The sequence below is a fragment of the Chiloscyllium plagiosum genome, unplaced genomic scaffold (assembly GCF_037043375.1).
Source record: "Chiloscyllium plagiosum isolate Xiang-an unplaced genomic scaffold, Cpla_swu_hap1 HiC_scaffold_13, whole genome shotgun sequence".
NCBI lineage: Eukaryota > Metazoa > Chordata > Chondrichthyes > Orectolobiformes > Hemiscylliidae > Chiloscyllium > Chiloscyllium plagiosum.
The window spans coordinates 7428609-7446878 of NW_028270151.1; the positions used below are offsets into that span (position 1 = coordinate 7428609).

At 40.9% G+C, this 18270-nt stretch overlaps 1 protein-coding gene and 1 long non-coding RNA gene across 2 annotated transcripts in view; one reads left to right on the forward strand and one right to left on the reverse strand.

Annotated features, from left to right (window-relative positions):
• pcolce2b (procollagen C-endopeptidase enhancer 2b) overlaps nt 1–6632 on the reverse strand; it is a 48339-nt gene extending 41707 nt beyond the window's left edge. The window contains exons 1-2 of the mRNA XM_043702772.2: nt 6141–6632; nt 4353–4458 (exon numbers count right to left, since the gene is read on the reverse strand). Of these exons, the coding sequence (XP_043558707.1) occupies nt 4353–4458; nt 6141–6217 (183 nt within the window). The 5' untranslated portion in view covers nt 6218–6632. The remainder of the gene's footprint in view (nt 1–4352; nt 4459–6140) is intronic.
• LOC148148232 (uncharacterized) lies at nt 5724–10444 on the forward strand. Its single transcript, XR_015759101.1, has 2 exons — nt 5724–6193; nt 6655–10444. It is a non-coding gene; the product is annotated as an uncharacterized LOC148148232 (long non-coding RNA).
• Nucleotides 10445–18270: the final 7826 nt, after the last annotated feature.

Below are 18270 nucleotides of genomic sequence, written 5' to 3' on the forward strand. Positions count from 1 at the left end.
GGAATAAGTTCATTAAGGACAGGACAGTCAACATGGTTTTGAGAAGGGTAGGTCGTGCCTCACAAACCTTATTGAGTTCTTTGAGAAGGTGACTAAACAGATGGATGAGGATAAAGCAGTTGATGTGGTATATATGGATTTTAGTAAGGCATTTTGATAAGGTTCTCCACGATAGGCTATTGCACAAAATACGGAGGCATGGGATTGAGCGAGATTTAGCAGTTTGGATCAGAAATTGGCTAGCTGAAGAAAACAGAGTGGTGGTTGATGGGAAATGTTCATCCTGGAGTTCAGTTACTAGTGGTGTACTGCAAGGATCTGTTTTGGGGCCACTGCTGTTTGTCATTTTTACAAATGACCAAGATGAGGGCATAGAGAATGGATTAGTAAATTTGCAGATGACACTAAAGTCGGTGGAGTAGTGGACAGTTTGGAAGAATGTTACAGGTTGCATGGGGACTTGGATAAACTGCAGAATTGGGCTGAGAGGTGGCAAATGGAATTCAATGCAGCTAAATGTGAGGTGATGCACTTTGGGAAGAATGACAAGAAGGCAGAGTACTGGGTCAATGGAAAGATTCTCGGTAGTGTGGATGAGCACAGAGATATGTGTCCATTTACATAGATCCCTGAAAGTTGCCACCCAGGTTGATAGCGTTAAGGAGACTTATGGTGCGTTAGCTTTTATTGGTAGAGGGATTGAGTTTCGGAGCCACGAGGTCATGCTGCAGCTGTACAAAACCCTGGTGCAGCCGCACTTGGGGTATTGTGTACAGTTCTGGTCACCGTGTTATGGGAAGGATGTGGAAGCTTTGGAAAGGGTTCAGAGGAGATTTACTAAGATGTTGTCTGATGTAGAGGGAAGGTCTTATGGAGAAAGTCTCAGGGACTTGAGGCTGTTTTTGTTAGAGAGAAGAAGAATTGAGAGGTGATTTAATTGAGACATATAAGATAATCAGAGGTTTAGATAGGATGGACAGTGTGAGCCTTTTTCCTTGCATGGTGATGGCTGGCACGAGGGGACATAGCTTTAAATTGAGGGGTGACAGATATAGGATTTATGTCAGAGCTAGTTTCTTTACTAACAGAGTAATAGTGTTGTGGAACACACTGCCTGCAACAGTAGTAGACTCGCCAACTTTAAGTGCATTTAAATGGTCATTGGATAAACATATGGATAAAAATGGAATAGTGTAGGTTCGATGGGCTTCAGATTGGTTGCACAGGTCGGTGCAACATCAAAGGCCGAAGGGCCTGTACGCTCTGTAATGTTCTATGTTCTATCACCACCCCTAGGTGTGATATTAACCTATCTTCCTGATTAAATGACATCCCAAAGCTTGAACTCTTTGCTTTCTGATGATTATCATTCATTCTACTTTATATTTCCAGAATTTTCTAGTTTTGTATGACCCAGAACCACTTTGTAGCAGAGAGTACATTCAAAATAAAGTACACTCAAATATACTTTGAAACACTTGTACAATGCTACTTTGGCTCTAGGAATATGTCACTTATGCATGGTTTTGGAGCACTGGTGCCTTTTTGCTGTGATCTGTACCACAGTTCCTGGCTGAAACAGATGGTGACATTTGTTTTCTAAACTCTGACCTCAGCTCTTTGAACTCATGCAAACTGGACAGAATAGCAAAGACAGAAATGACTGGAAATACTCAACAGACTAGGCAGCATCTGTGTGGCGAAACTGAAGCTGGCCATCGATATTTCAGACCTAAGACCTTGCCACAAGAATGGAAGCCAGATTGTTTTATATTAGGCAGTGTTAACAAAGGCAGGAGGACAGTGCTTGTCATGACCCCAGTGTAAAAGTGTTTACCAAGAATGACAACCACTGGTACATTGAGTGGGTAAATTTTCCACTTCGACTCTGTTGACAAGTAGGTGCTGAATAAATGCCTGATAATTGTTCAGAGGGAGAGAAGGTTAGTGGGAAAACACTGCAGGCCACTTTTGCATACCTCCTAGCTGATCAAAAGCGGCTTTGGCAGAGAACAGGAACAGGCCTCCTGCCCACTCTTTTGGCTTGGAATGGTACATGGTGTGGAAGAACCTATAAAGGGAGAAAATTAAATGTTTTAAAATGTAAAGGGAAGGGGAAGAAAGAAAATGAAAGCAAATGCCATGCATGCATTTTGAGGCTCATTGTGTGGTTATGGTCAGCAGTGAGGGAGGGAAGGATGGCCCTTTTGTGAAGATTTAATACACTTCCAGTTAAAACAAATTGGGGAAGCACGGTGGTTCAGTTGTTAGTATTGCTGCCTCAGAGCCAAGGACCCATGTTCAATTCCAGCCTCAGGCAACTGACTCCCACAGTTTAAAGATATGCAGATTATGTGGATTGGCCATGTTAAATTGCCCATACAGTCCAGGGATGTGCAGGTTAGGTGGATTAACCATGGGAAATGCAGGATTACCTGGCTAGGGTAGAGTATAGATGGATGGGATGCTGTGGACCTGATGGGCCGAATAGCCTGCTTCCACACTGTAGCGATTCTATGATTCTATAGAAATTGTTTTTGCTCAAATAGTTTCAGTAGCTGTGTTCTTCATGCCCAGACAGAGCAAGAGATTGGCAACTAAGTTCCACCGTCACCTTATTAAGCTTAGGAACCGAATGAACACTGGTCTGGGCTACACAGTGCACTTAAGCATAGCCTGGGGCTGGTGGAAAAAGAATTGGATTGTCACACGCTCTTACATCAAGATCACTGTCAATGTGAGAAAATGACTGAAATTGGATGACACCCATAGCAAATGTTCCCCACAAACTCATTCCTAGAGCAATTTTTCTTAGTGGAACAAAGAAGCTTAAAGTCTGATCTGAAAAGATTTTCAAAATGATGAAATATTTTAAACGATAAATGAGAATTTTTTTTCAAATTGATGGATCAGAAACAAGAAATACAAAATATGGATGATCACAAGAAAACCAACAGGAGGAATTAGAAGAATATTGGCAGATATGGAATCATTAAAATGTGGAGGTCAAGTTGTAATTGAGACAAACTACAACATGACTGAAAGGGATATTTGAAAAGGAAGACAATAAGTAGTTATGGGAAAGAGCAGGCTTTTGGGATTATCATAAATAGTTTTGGCTGAAAGGCTAGACCGACACTGACTTGCAGCCAAATGGCTTCATCGTTTTCTATCATCCTCGAGCCACTATTGCCTGTGCCTTTACTCCAGACATTGAGCCCCCTGGAAAACTCATCAGCTAAATAACACAACTCCTTCAAACACCAAAATGGGAGGTGTAGTGGACAGCGAAGAAGTTACCTTAGATTACAAACTTGGTCAGATAGGCCAATGAGCTGAGGAGTGGCAGATGGAGTTTAGTTTGGATAAATAAGAGGTGCTGCATTTTGGGAAAGCAAATCTTAGCAGGACTTATACATTTAATGGTAAGGTCCTAGGGAGTGTTGCTGAACAAAGACCTTGGAGTGCAGGTTAATAGCTCCTTGAAAGTGGAATCACAGGTTGATAGGATAGTGAAGGAGGTGTTTGGTATGCTTTCTTTTATTGGACAAACTATTGAATACAGGAGTTGGGAGGTCATGTTGAGGCTGTACAGGACATTCGTTAGGCCACTTTTGGAATACTGCATGCAATTCTGGTCTCCTTCCAATTGGAAGAATGTTGTGAAACTTGAAAGGGTTCAGAAAAGATTTACAAGGATGTTGCCAGGGTTGGAGGATTTGAGCTATAGAGAGAGGCTGAATAGGCTGGGGCTGTTTTCCCTGGAGCATCGGAGGCTGAGGGGTGATCTTATAGAAATTTATAAAATCAGAGGGGCATACATAGGATAAGTAGACAAAGTCTCTTCACTAGGGTGAAGGAGTCCAGAACTAGAGGGCATAGGTTTAGGGTGAGAGGGGAAAAATATACAAGAGACCCAAGGGGCAACTTTATCACACAGAGGATAGTATGTGTCTGGAATGAGCTGCCAGAGGAAGTGGCAGAGGCTGGTACAATTGCAACATTTAAAAGGCATCTGGATGGGTATATGAATAGAAAGGGTTTGGAGGGATATGGGCCAGGTGCTGGCAGGTGGGACTGGATTGGGTTGGGATATCTGGTCGGCATGGACCGAAGGGTCTGTTTCGGTGCTGCACATCTCTATGACTCTATGTTAACAGATAGATTATTGCTAATATACAATTAAAAAATGTTAGATATATTTTATTTGCTGTAATATTATAATGGTTTCTTAATTGAATTTGGTTTAGCCACATTCTACTATGTCCAGTTCCATTAAATATATTCATTTTTGAGTAATTTAAAAGTATGTTTTGCAATATGCTTGTATTCATGACAGTCCCAATTCATACCGTGATTTTCCAAGTGCATTTACTGTTGGGTGGGTAAAGTCGAGGGAATCCCTCACTTCCGATGAAACCTGACTGTCCACTTCGTACTCCTCCACATTTAAAGTTCCTGGAAAGGCAACAAAAGATATCAAATTTGCAAATAACTGAATGTTATGCTTTATTTATTCTGTTTTTCAGAAGATATAAGCCTGAGAATGATGCTACTTAATACCACTATGAATCCAACACATCCCTATCAAATTCCTCTATTTGCTATTAAACTAAGCAAGGAATTTGCTGCAAATCATGATACACTCGATGGTATCAGACACCATTATATTCCACCTTGATCTCCTTGCAGACATAACAAGCTAGTAATCTAAATGCCAGGGTTCTGTTAACATCAAAAACAATTAGACCTTTTTGATAAATAAAGCAATGAACTGCAGATGCTGGACATCTGACAAACAAAACAGAAATTGTTAGAGAAACTCAACAGCTTTGGCAGGATCTGTGGAGAGAAAAGAGTGTTAATGCTTCTACTTCAGTGATCCTTATGCTGATCAGCATAAATATCATTTTTCTCTCACTGTTTTTGGTTCTGAAGAAGGCTGACCGGCCTCAAAATAATAATTGTTTTCTCGGCACAGATGTTGCCAGACCTACTGAGTTTCTCCAGCATTTTCTGTACCTGTTTCAGATTTTTTGCAGGAGCTCAATTAAGCTCAAGAAGTAATTAGATTTTTTGATATCTATTATCTGAAGTGTATTCCAAGTCTGTCTTAAAGCCAAGTCACCATTACCCGTTAGTATTTCTTTTACAATATAGTTTTTCAAATTTGCATGAGGTTTCCTTGGTCTAGCAAATCAGCAACATGGATGTTCACTATCAGCATACTTCACATCTTACATATAATTCATTATCGTGACATAGTTATACCAAGTCTGCATAAAAATAAACTTCACTTCATTAACAGAACTTTTTTTTTGCCCTTACATTGCATTAAGGCAGCAGATACCTGCAAGTGTAGCGTTGTGGAACTACCTATAGCACATGGACTGCAGAGGTTCAAGATGTTAGATCTTCATTTTCTCAAGGGCAACTAAGGATGGGCAATAAAAGCTGGCTCTGCCAGCAATACCTACGTCCTATACATGTATTAAAACAACAGGCGTATAAGCAAGTTATATGTCTGATTTTATACATTCATTACAGTATGTCACAAAATCAAATGTTTTCAGCTTTCTTTCCCAATATTGTTGCACTCCCAGTATTCAGGTGTATGGATACGGAGCGAGCAGTGGGTGCCACCTGGCTCTGTTAAGTCGCTTTCTCAAACTTTCTTTAGTTCTCACGTACAATTTCTGACATCTTGTTTTTGTATGCTTGCTTACCTCTACCCCATAACAACAATCTATGGTGTCAGCAAGTAAAACTCCCAGGAGGCAAGTAAAGTCCAGGAACTGAGAGTCCAGTGTGAGGGAACAGAGGATGAGTTGAAGCCACATTGCATTAATCGCGTCTCTAAAACAAACAATCATCAGGTTTCACTGAGAACTGAGACCACCAACCGTTTGGAGGCACCGACGTTAAACCAATCTTGCGACAAGTTTCTTAAAACCGGGATGACAGAGAAATGCCGACGATGTGAAACATAGTTAAGATAATGATTTTTTTTCGGAAAAACAAACTTCATTTCCAGTACAAATATAGATCGGGCGACTCCAGACATTTACCAAACAACAAAATCACCAGGGTTGGGCTAAAGGTTTACGAATTTTTTGTTGTTGCTGAAAAAACTTCTTTACCTTTTTCCTGGCGGGACCTGACATGAGACGAGAGTGGCGCACAACAGCCCGAGGTAAGGGAAGGCGGCGGGTTTCATGGTGATCACTGTGGGCCGGGGGAGAGAGCTGGCAGAGGCGGGGTGGGGGGGTGATCTTGGTGCTGCCTCTTGCCCCTCTCCTCTTGCGCCTTTCCTGAACGAATCAAGCAGCTCGCCGGCTCCAAAGTAAACTGCGTCTCTTCAGAGGAGGAGACAGTGCCTTCTCCTTTGCCCTAAAAAAAAGTCCTCACTCAAATAATATAATTTTGAAAACACATACAGGTTCAATTGGGTCGGCCTTAAGTAAGGATCTCCCACTTTAAAAAAACTCTACGTCGAAATTTCAGAGGGAAAATCTCAAGGATGTACTCTGATTCACAATGGAAAAGAAAAGCTCCTTACTCAACAGAGGAGGGCGAGAGATTAACCAAAGGGACTTTTATACCGTCTGTTGACTTTGACTTGCTAAGTTCCGTGTTTTTCCATTTCCCTTTTAGAGACAGCCCTGTGTACACTGAAGGTCACTTTGGCTCACACCCAAACTGAAATGGGAATCGGGGCGGAGTAGTCCCTTCAATCCCCATAGGGGTTTCTGCAGAACTGGCGAAAATTAATCGAGGATCTTTATAAAGGCGCCGTGCTGACTGAAATGGACAACTGTAATAACATTTTCTTCCTTCCAAAAAAACTTAGTTGTACCCCTTTCAAGATCGATCATGCTTTGAATCCATTATAAAAGACTTAACAGCAGAGCACTTGCAAGACGGTGCAGGATTGGATAAAGATAATATATTTACATTGGAATATTTAAACCATGTACCTAATAGAGTTGATAAGAGATAACCATTAGATGTGGTTTACTTTGGCATTGGATAAGGTCCCATTTAAGATATTAGTGTGTAAAGTTAAAGTGCATGGGTTTAGGGGTGGTGTACTGACATAGAAAACCAGATTCTGGATCAGTGGTGCTGGAAGAGCACAGCAATTCAGGCAGCATCCGACGAGCAGCAAAATCGACGTTTCGGGCAAAAGCCCTTCATCAGGAATAAAGCCTGGGTGGCAGACACGAAACGGGTCTTTTTCTGAAAGCATGAAAGCATGGGTTACTGCACAGATCAGTACTTGGACCGCAGCTATTCATAATACATTCCGTTGATTTAGACGAGGGAACTCAATATAATGGGATTAGAATATTTAGGTCGTTTTTGATTGGTGTTGAAAAGTGTGGCGCTGGAAAAGCAGACTCGATGTTTTTGATTGGTGCAGACTCAAAGAACAAAGACAATTACAGCACATGAACAGACTCTTCGGCCCTCCAAGCCTATCAAGATTAGAGTGGTGCTGACAATGCACAGCAGGTCAGGCAGCAACCGAAGAGCAGGAAAATCGATGTTTCAGGCAGGAGCCCTTCATTAGGATGTTCCTGCCTGACCTGCTGTGCTTTTCCAGCACCACTCTAATCTTGACTCTAATCTCCAGCATCTGCAGTATCCACTTTCACCCTCCAAGCCTGTGCCAATCCAGATCCTCTATCTAAACCTACCACCTATTTTCTAAGGATCTGTATCCCCATGCTTCCTGGCCATTCATGTATCTGTCTAGATACATCTTAAATGATACTATTGTGTCTGCCTCTACCACGTTCCAGGCAACCACACTCTCTGAGTAAAGAACTTTCCATACATAGCTCCCTCAAACTTTTCCCCTCTCACCTTGAACTCATGACACTGAGTAATCGAAAAGTATGCCGTATACCATCTTGACCACTCTATCAACCTACATTGCCACCTTCAGGTTACAATGGACCTGAACACCCAGACCTCTCTGTACATCAATTCCATTTACCGTATGGTTTGTTCTTAAATTAGATATTCCAAAGTACATCACCTTGCATTTGCCTGGATTGAATCCATCTGCCATTTCTCTGCCCAACTTTCCAATCCCCAAATTACAGTCCCCTTCACTATCTGCTACTCCACCAATCTATGACTCTTTACTTAGAGCCATAGGGATGTACAGCATGGAAACAGACCCTTCGGTCCAACCCGTCCATGCCGACCAGATATCACAACCCAATCTAGTCCCACCTGCCAGCACCCGGCCCATACCCCTCCAACCCCTTCCTCTTCATATACCCATCCAAATGCCTCTTAAATGTTGCAATTGTACCAGCCTCCACCACTTCCTCTGGCAGCTTATTCCAGACACATACCACCCTCTTTGTGAAAAAGTTGCCCCTTAGGTCTCTTTTATATCTTTCCCCTCTCACCCTAAACCTATTCCCTCTAGTTCTGGATTTTCCGACCCCAGGGAAAAGACTTTGTCTATTTACCCTATCCATGTCCCTCATTTTGCAAACCTCTATAAGGTCACCCCTCAGCCTCCGCGCTCCAGAGTGAACAGGCCCAGTTTGTTCAGCCGCTCTTTATAGCTCAAATCCTCCAACCCTGGCAACATCCTTGTAAATCTTTTCTGAACCCTTTCAAGTTTCACAACATCTTTCCAATAAGAAGGAGACCAGAATTGCACGCAATATTCCACAAGCATCCACTCCCTCCACCACCAACAATGAGTAGCAGCAATGTGTACTGTCTACAAGATGCACAGCAGATATTCACCAAAGATCCTTAAACAGCACATTCCAAACCCATGACCACTTCTAAGGACAACAGCAGCAGATACATGGGAACACCATTCCCTACAAGTTTCCTTCCAGAACACTCACCATCCTAACTTGGAACCAAATCTCCATTCCTTCATTGTCACTCAGTCAAAATCCCGGAATTGCCTTTCTAAAATTATTGTAGGTCTACCTACAGTTCGCGATCTGCAGTGATTTAAGAAGGCAGCTCACTTTCTCATGGGCAGCTAGGACCTCCAATAAATGTTGGAGAAAGTGATGAAGGGCTTATGCCCGAAACATCAATTCTCCTGTTCCTCGGATGCTGCCTGACAGGCTGTGCTTTTCCAGCACCACGACTTGCAATAAGTGTTGGCCAGTCAACAACACTCTCATTCCACAAGTGGATTAAAAACACTTAAACATGGAGTCTGTATTTGCGATTGCAATTGGCTCTAAGAAAGCAGAATTTGTTTCACACAAAAGGAAATATTTAATAAATGTGCAGGGCAAATTGATCAGTGCAGAAAGATATCTGCTTTAACAAAATTCAGGGATCAAAATATTTGTCACATCTAGTGAATTTAATGGTTCCCAATTATAATCATGAGTGAGATGAGGGAAGCCTCTACAATCTTGCAAAAAGCAATTGTTAGAGAAAGATTCTTTTGAGTGGTGCATCAATGAAAACAACATCAAATGTTTTATGCAAAATCAGAAAGAATTAGAAGATGTAAATATAAAGCATGAAGTAGAGAAATTCTGTTTAGATCAGAATGACCAGACTCCTTCCTAAAGCAGGATCTCGATGATAAAATGAATAGGGTTATCTGATTGGCCTTATCCTATGAGAACACAGGAACAGGGGTAGGCGTTTCAGTCCTTTGAGCTGCTCCACCATTCAATATAATCAATCTAGTCCCCCGTTCCTACTTTCTTTCCGTACACTTTGATCTCATAAATCTGAAGAATCTGAACTATACCTATCTCCTTTCATTCCTATCTGTGAGGAACAGTGGAGAAATTTAAGTTCAATGTCTATTTTATGTGTTAAGAAGGAGGGACATGGCTTTAGTTTGTTTTAAAAGTTATTTTTGTGAGCTTAGTGCCTGTAAGTATAAAGCCTGTTTGAGTACATGTTTTCCAACCCTTGAAATGAAGAGATGAATCTTGCTAATTTAGTGGATTAGAAACAAAGGTAGAAAATACTGTGGTGTTGTGAACAAGAGGGGTCCAAGAATACACAGAGATTTTTTTAAAATCCAGAAGTATTCAGGCAATCACAGAGTGTGTGTGAGTGTGCCAGAGAATGGAGGCAGGAGGGATAAGTTCTCCAGTAAGAAATCCTGTAATATTTCTGGAGACTGAGCTTAGAGAACTCATGTTTGCTCTGAGGTTTAGGTACTATTGAGTCTGTTTGAAGTATCTCAAAGGAAGGAAACCAATTGCAGCTGTGCCAGCTTGCACAAAGATCCTTAATGTGGAGATAGTGTTTGAACATAGGGGTTTGGTTTTTGCAAGGGTTTTGCCGGGATGAAAGGAACATTATGAGTTAGAACCATTTTCTTCTGTTTGTCGTGAAACGTTTCCAACTTTTTTTGTCTAGTGTAATATAGTTGATGTGTTTTTGTTGTTTAATAAACAATTTATTCTTTCTGTTCAAAGTACACTGGCACAATGTTGTGAATTTGTTCAAGTAAAGTTACCACGAAAGTTAGGGTTAATCAAGGCATACTTCACTCTGGGATCTGATTTATCCAGTTTTGATATCAATTGGAATTCTATCCCTTTCATTCTTATTTAACATGAGATATTAGTATGAAATGAAAATGTTAAGCTGTTCTCTCACTTTGTTCTTCTCTTATTTTCTAATGTTATTGCTGTTTCTTAGTTTAGTTCCTCAAATTTCCAATCCCCCAGATCATGAACAGTGACACAAGACCACCCTGGTAATAAGGTGAAAGTGAGCTCTGCAGATGCTGGAGATCAGAGTCAAGATTAGAATGAGCCCTTCCTGATGAAGGGCTTTGGCCCGAAACGTCGATTTTCCTGTTCCTCGGATGCTGCCTGACCTGCTGTGCTTTTCCAGTACCACTCTAATCTTCACCCTTGTAATAAATTTGGGGTAATAAGGCCCAAGACACTTTAGAGATGGTTGGAAGCATGAATATGTGTATATTAATTTTGACTTATATTTGCAGAATTTTGTTACACACTCTGGATAAAGACAAAACATCTTCCCAGTCAAGCAATAAAACTGTTATGGCCACAAGGTATTTTATATGTATTTTGATCAATTTACCTAAATTACAGTGCTTCAGCTGTACTTTATTGGCTCTGAAATGTTTTGAAGGCCTTGAGGATATTGTAAATTTTTAAATTATTCATTCATGAAATTTAGGGTTTGCCAGCAACATATATTGCCCATCGCTAACTGCCCTTGATAAGACATTCACACTGTATACTGTAGTTAGGTAGGGAATTTCAGAATTCTATTCAGTGACAGTGAAAGAACTACAGTATATTTCTATGTCATAGCAGGTCAGGCAGCATCCATGGAGAGAAAGCAAGCCAACGTTTCAAGTCTAGATGACTCTTAATTAGAGTTGATGTGAAGTCTGGAGGGAGTACTGGTGTGGAAAGAAGTATATGTATTCTTTTTGTGTAGCTTCACCAGGTTGGCTCCTTGTTTTTTGCCTGCCTTTTTGTTTCTCCTAATATTCTCCCCTGCACTTCTCATTGAACCAGGACTAAGAGATATGAAGGCTCAAGTTTACATATGGAGGCTCACGATAAATTGCAATTCAGTTCCTGCACTTCATGGATTCCCAGTTTTGAGCTGTTAGATGTGTTCTGAATGTATCTGATTTAACAGATGGTAGTGTTACAAATATGATGGAGTATGCCCTTTACATCCACAAGGACAGTGCGATGGTCACTCCCATCAATACTCTCATCAGGTGCATCAGCGATAAATAGATTAGTGAGGATGAGGTCAAATCAATGTGCCATCATGTTAGTTACTTCACCACCCTATTGCAAGGCAAATCTGGTAACTGTGCCGTTCAGAACTTAGTTGGCCCGGACAGTTATCGTGCTACTGAGCCAGACTTACTGAAGAGATTGAATTACCTCTTCAGGCTACATTCTGTGCCCTTGTTATCCTCAGTACTTAGAATCACAGAGATCTGCAGCATAGAAAAAGGCCCTTTGGCCCAATGAGTCTGTGCCAGTCAAAATCAAGGTATTTTTTCTTAGGGTGGGGGAGTCCAAACCAGAAGGTCCAAACCATAGATTCAAGGTGAGAGGGAAAAGATTTAAAAGGCACCTGAGGGGCAACCTTTTCACATAGAGGGTGGTGCAAGTATGGAATGAGCTACCAGAGGAATAATTGTACCTGCTGGGTGTAATTACAACCTTTAAAAGGCATCTGGAGGGTACATGAATAAGAAGGATTTAAAGGGATATGGGTCGAGTGTGGTGCTTGAAAAGCACAGTAGGTCAGGCAGCATCTGAAGGACAGGAGAATCAACATTTCGGGCATAAGCCCTTCACCAGGAATTCCCAAAATGTTGATTCTCCTGCTCCTCAGATGCTGCCTTACCTGCTGTGCTTTTCCAGCACCACACTCTTGACTCTGATCTCCAGCATCTGCAGTCCTCACTTTCTCCTTAAAGGGATATGGGCTAAATGCTGGCAAACGCAACTAGATTAGTTTAGAATATCTGGTCTGTGCGGACGAGTTAGACGGAAGGGTCTATTTCCATGCTGTATAACTCTATGACCCTATAACCGTCTAATCCCATTTTCCAACTTTGTATGTCTTGCATGTGTGTATCTAAATACGTCTTGAATGTTATGATGGTTTCTGCCTCTACCGCCCCTACATGCAGCAAGGTCCACATTCCCACTATCTTCTGGGTGAAAAAGTTTTTCCTATCTCTTCTAAACCTCCTACCTGTCACCTAAATCTCTTGACCCTTCCAACAAGGGGATCAGTTTTTTTTCCTATCTATCTGTGCACTTCATAATTTTATACATCATAATCATGTCATCCCACCCCCCTCAGTCTCCTCTGCTCTAAGGAAAATTCCCCACTTCTGTCCAATCCCTTATCATAATTGAAAATCCCCTGCCCAGTCAAAGTCAACAACAAATACTTCCAAACGATTCATCAACTAAGTGATGGTTAATCATTAGGAGGTTTCCTTGCCCATATTGACTTGACATCGTGAGACCTTATGGTGTCCAGAGTCAACTCCCTCCTGACTGTATACCACCATGCTGCCATTTCTGCTGGTTATGTCCTGTCCTGGCACAGGATGTACCCAGAATAGTTATGTTTGTGTCTGGGACATTGTCTATGATGTATTATTTGATTATACCAAGTTGTTGATTGACTAGTCTGGGACAGCTCTGCCATTTTTAACATAAGTCCCAGATATTAGGTTGGAGGATTGACAGAGGGCTGGTGTGTCTGAGCCTTGACTCATTCCAGCTGGTTTCTCCAGTTTTATTTTTGTTGTATTTTTGCATCGTAATCGAAAGATCCATGAGGCCATTTCAGAGAAGAGTCAGGAATCAATGACACCAAAGGTATGGGATGGGTAGAGAGAGTGAAGGTTTTTTTTAATAAACCTGTTCATAGATGTTATGAAACATCTTTGGAGCAGGTGGGACTTGAACCAGGTCTTCAGACTTAGAGGGACATTACCACTGCTCCACAAGGGCCCTATAGGACAGTAGATGGGCTTTTCCGACACTGGGTTTATTCCAAATTCATTTATTAACTGAATTTAAATTCCGGAGCTACCAAGACAGTAGTTGGAGCATATGGGAAAATATTTGCTTAATATTGTCTTCACAAGTAGAACAATAGTAACTCTGTATAATCAAGATAACTTAAATGAGATAGAATGTGCAACTGCGGTTTCACACTAATTAGTTGCTCATCTTGAATTATTTAAACCATCTGATACAATATTGATAATCATTGATATAGATTCCAAAGTAGTTATAGATCCACTTATGTACAAACAAATCACTAAAAGCATTAGAGGAAGAGATTTAAACCAGTTTCAGACAGTAAAAGTGATTCCCCTCCCCTTTATCACTACAGGAAGGAAAGAGTACAGAGATTAGCAGACATTGAAATGTGGATTGAATAAACACATTAAGACACAACTTGTTAGCTAAAGAATTCTAACTTCAGGTGTAATCACAAAACTTTGTTGGAACTGATCCAAAATCAATATTCTTTTAAATTTCTCATTACAGGGAATACAAAAGTTCCTGGAGTGATAGGCAAGTATCTAATTAATTAGCAGTTAACATGGTGCCGTTGGCAAATGTTACTTGAATGTTGTGTCACAAGGATCTGTTTTGGGACCACTGCTGTTTGTCATTTTTATAAATGACTTAGACGCAGGCATAGGTGGATGGATTAGTAAATTTGCAGATGACACTAAAGTCTGTGGAGTAGTGGATAGTTTGGAAGAATGTTACAGGTTGCAGGGGACTTGGATAAACTGCAGAATTGGGCTGAGAGGTGGCAAATGGAATTCAATGCAGCTAAATGTGAGGTGATGTACTTTGGGAAGAATGACAAGAAGGCAGAGTACTGGGTCAATGGAAAGATTCTCGGTAGTGTGAATGTGCAAAGGGATCTTGGAGTCCATGTACATAGATCCCTGAAAGTTGTCACCCAGGTTGATAGTGCTGTTAAGAAGGCATACGGTGTGTTAAGTTTCATTGGTAGAGGGATTGAATTCCAGAGCCGCAGTATCATGCTGCAACTATACAAAACGCTAGTGCGGCCACATTTTGAATATTGTGTACAGTTCTGGTCGCCATATTTTGGGAAGGATGTGGAAGCATTGGAAAATGTGCAAAGGAGATTTCCCAGGATATTGCTTGGTCTGGAGGGAAGGTTTTATGAGGAAAGGATGAGAGACTTGGGTCTGTTCTCATTGGAAAGAAGAAAGCTAAGGAGGGATTTGATAGAGACATACAAGATGATCAGAGGATTAGATAGGGTAGACGGTGAAAGTCTTTTTCCTAGGATGATGATGTCAGCTTGTACGAGGGGGCATAACTACAAATTGAGGGGTGATAGATTGAAGACAGATGTCAGAGGCAGGTTCTTTACTCAGAGAGTATAAGGGCGTGGAATGCCCTACCTGCCAATGTAGTTAACTCAGTCACATTAGGGAGATTTAAACAATCCTTGGATAAGCACATGGATGATTTTGGGATAGTGTAGGGGGACGAGCTGAGAATAGTTCACAGATCGGCGCAACATCGAAGGCCTGTTCTGTGCAGTATTGTTCTATGTTCCATGTTTTATGAATACAGTATCCATTGTGAAAAGCCTCAAGAAGAAAGATAAGAAAGTCTGGGAAAACATCATGAAGCATCGGGGTGGACCACAAGCCTGTCCACCTCTTTGTTGTTCAGTGATATGATTACATACATTGAGGCAAGCTTGAACTGTGTACAGTACACCCTTGGTTATCTGAACATTTGATTATCCGAACATTCGATTATCTGAAAAAATACTTCCCACCTGTGTCGTTCGGATAATTGAGGTTGCCCTGTAAAACGCTGTACCAGTAAACCAATTACGGAGGGATAACTTAGTGCCTCTGACCAATAGTAATCAAAGGGAGACGTGTGCTCTAAGTTTGAACTGTATAAGACATTCTGAAGCTTTTTGTGTGCCTTTTAGGCTGTGTGCTGTAACTGAGCTATGTATCACAGAAAAGATCAACGGAATCTGCTCCACAACTCGGACTCTTATTGAAATTATGAGATCTAACAGGGATGGATAAGAAGCGTACAGACGATTTGCCAACCATTTAGATATACGAGGTTCAACACAATCTATTCATATCATTAGATTCTGGATCAGTCTTTTTATTGGTATATCTAATCCTAGAATTCTTAGCATGGCAACAATCTCCAGTTATTATAATACATTTATTTCATTTCTCCTGCTTTATGAGTTCATTGACCACCTCTGCACTATTCCACTTGAATGGAAACAAAATGTGCAGATATTATTACATATGTACATTGGTGTTTCTGAGCCATTATGGAGTTGATCATTATTTAAGGAAAGATATTATTTCATTGGAAACAGTTCAGAGAAGGTTCACCAGGATGATCCCTGGTATGGGGGGATTATCTTATGAGCAAAGGCTAAATGGATTGAGACTCTCCTTATTGGAGTTTAGAAGAATGAAGGGTGATCTCATTGAAACATGTAGGATTCTTAAAGAGAGGGTAAATGCTGAGAGGATATTTCCTGTCATGGAAGAGTCTTGGACCAGAGGGCATAGTTTCAGAATAATGGGACCCCAATTTAAGACTGAGATAGGAGGAATTTCTTCTCTCAAAAGAAATTGTGTCAGCTGAGTGTCTTTGGAACTTCTTACAACAGACAGCTATGTGGTCAGTGTGTATATTTGAGGGGGAGATGGATAAATAAATTCTTAGTTGGTAGGGGAATCAAGGATTATGGGGAGGTGCAGGCAATTTGATGTGAGGAATATCAGATTAGGGGAGCCAAATGGCCTACTCCAGTTTGTATTTCTTATGGTCTTATGATCTTATTTGGATTTTTACATGAATTGTGTGAACCCACACAAAATTGGGAATTGATCATGTGGATATTTGCAGCCATAAAACAACATTTGGGCACTGCAGCTTAGTGTAATGATGGATTGTGTTATAGCTGCTTTAGTGTCAATGTAACCATTCATTTCCATATTTTAGGAGAGAACTACATTTATTTGGATCCTTGTGCAATTAATTTTAGAAAAGAGCCTTATTTTAAAACAGCATTAAGCACTTTTTTGTGATTACATGTGAAAATTAGAGAATTTTAATAGATAGATATTCAGTTGTAAACTTCAGAATCCCTGGAACTGTACTCTATCAGGAGGGCGAAGGCGAATAAACTTAAAAAGATTGTGTAAAGAGTGTAATATAAGATTTGGTTAAAAATCACACAACACCAGGTTATAGTCCAACAGGTTTAATTGGAAGCACACTAGCTTTCGGAGCGACGCTCCTTCATCAGGTGATAGTGACTATCACCTGATGTAGGAGCGTCGCTCCGAAAGCTAGTGTGCTTCCAATTAAACCTGTTGGACTATAACCTGGTGTTGAGTGATTTTTAACTTTGTACACCCCAGTCCAACACCGGCATCTCCAAATCATAAGATTTGGTAACCACAAGAATTCTCATGAATGTAAAAATCAGCAAGTCTAAATGTGTACAAGCCTGAATGTAACTAAGCCTTATCAGAATTGTGAAAATGAGCCCAGGAATCTGTGCAAGGTCCCTGATGGTAACAGGCAGCATCCGAGGAGCAGTAAAATCCTGAACTGCTGTGCTCTTCCAGCACCACTAATCCAGAATCTGGTTTCCAGCATCTGCCGTCATTGTTTTTATCCTGATGGTAACAGTTTAAAATTCAGTAATTTGATACAGTATTGATTGTGCCCTTGAGGCATGCAGGGTTTGTGCACTCTCAAATGCTGAGGTGATTGTTTAACAGTGTTAACTATTTAGGTTCTATTTGCAAGTATATGTAACTACTAATAACTTGCTCATATAAAAATTTTTGTATTCTATTCTGGGAGCTTAAATTTTACGTTGACTGAAGTACTTGCTCCCCTCCATGCTTGAATAAAAAGCTAAACTCAACACAGTCTTACCAGACCATAGGAATGCTCCCTCGTTAGAGAGGCAGTGGTGGTTTTTTAACCGGAGGATCACCACACCTACCTCAGGTGAGGGGAGAGATTGAGAAGGAGAATTATTTTTGGTAACCTCAGCCAGTGCAGGAATTGAACCCACAATGTAGCATCACTCTACATTACAAACCAGCCATCCAGCCAACTGAATTAACCAACTCCAAAATGCAGCTTTGGGTCATGTCTGATATGTGACCATAGAGGGCTTTGAACTCTAGACAAACAGTTTCTTTGAGAGGGAAATTTAGGAGGGCTGAACTTTAAATAGCCAAGAATATATTGAAGCCAATGAAAATGCTAACCATATGACAACGCAGAATCCAAAAAGAAATGCTCTTACCAAATGAAAATTGTTCATCTCCACTGAAGGAATATCATGATGGCTATGCATTTCATCAGTGCCATGGATCACAGAAGATGAATTGATGATACAAGATATTGTATTTTGGAAATATAGACAAAGACAGTATAGACTTATACAATTAATGGTAGGGCAATGGGTTGGGGTGTAGAACAGAGAGATCTAGGGGTTCAGGTACAGAATTCTTCGAAATTTACATCACAGGTAGCCAGGGTGGTTAAGAAGGGAGAAAGTGAGCACTGCAAATGCTAGAAATCAGTCGAAGTGTGGTGCTGGAATAGCACAGCCAGTCAGGGCAGCATCTGAGGAGCAGGACAATTGACGTTTCGAGCATAAATGCTTCATCAGGAATGAGGGGGTGGCCCAAGG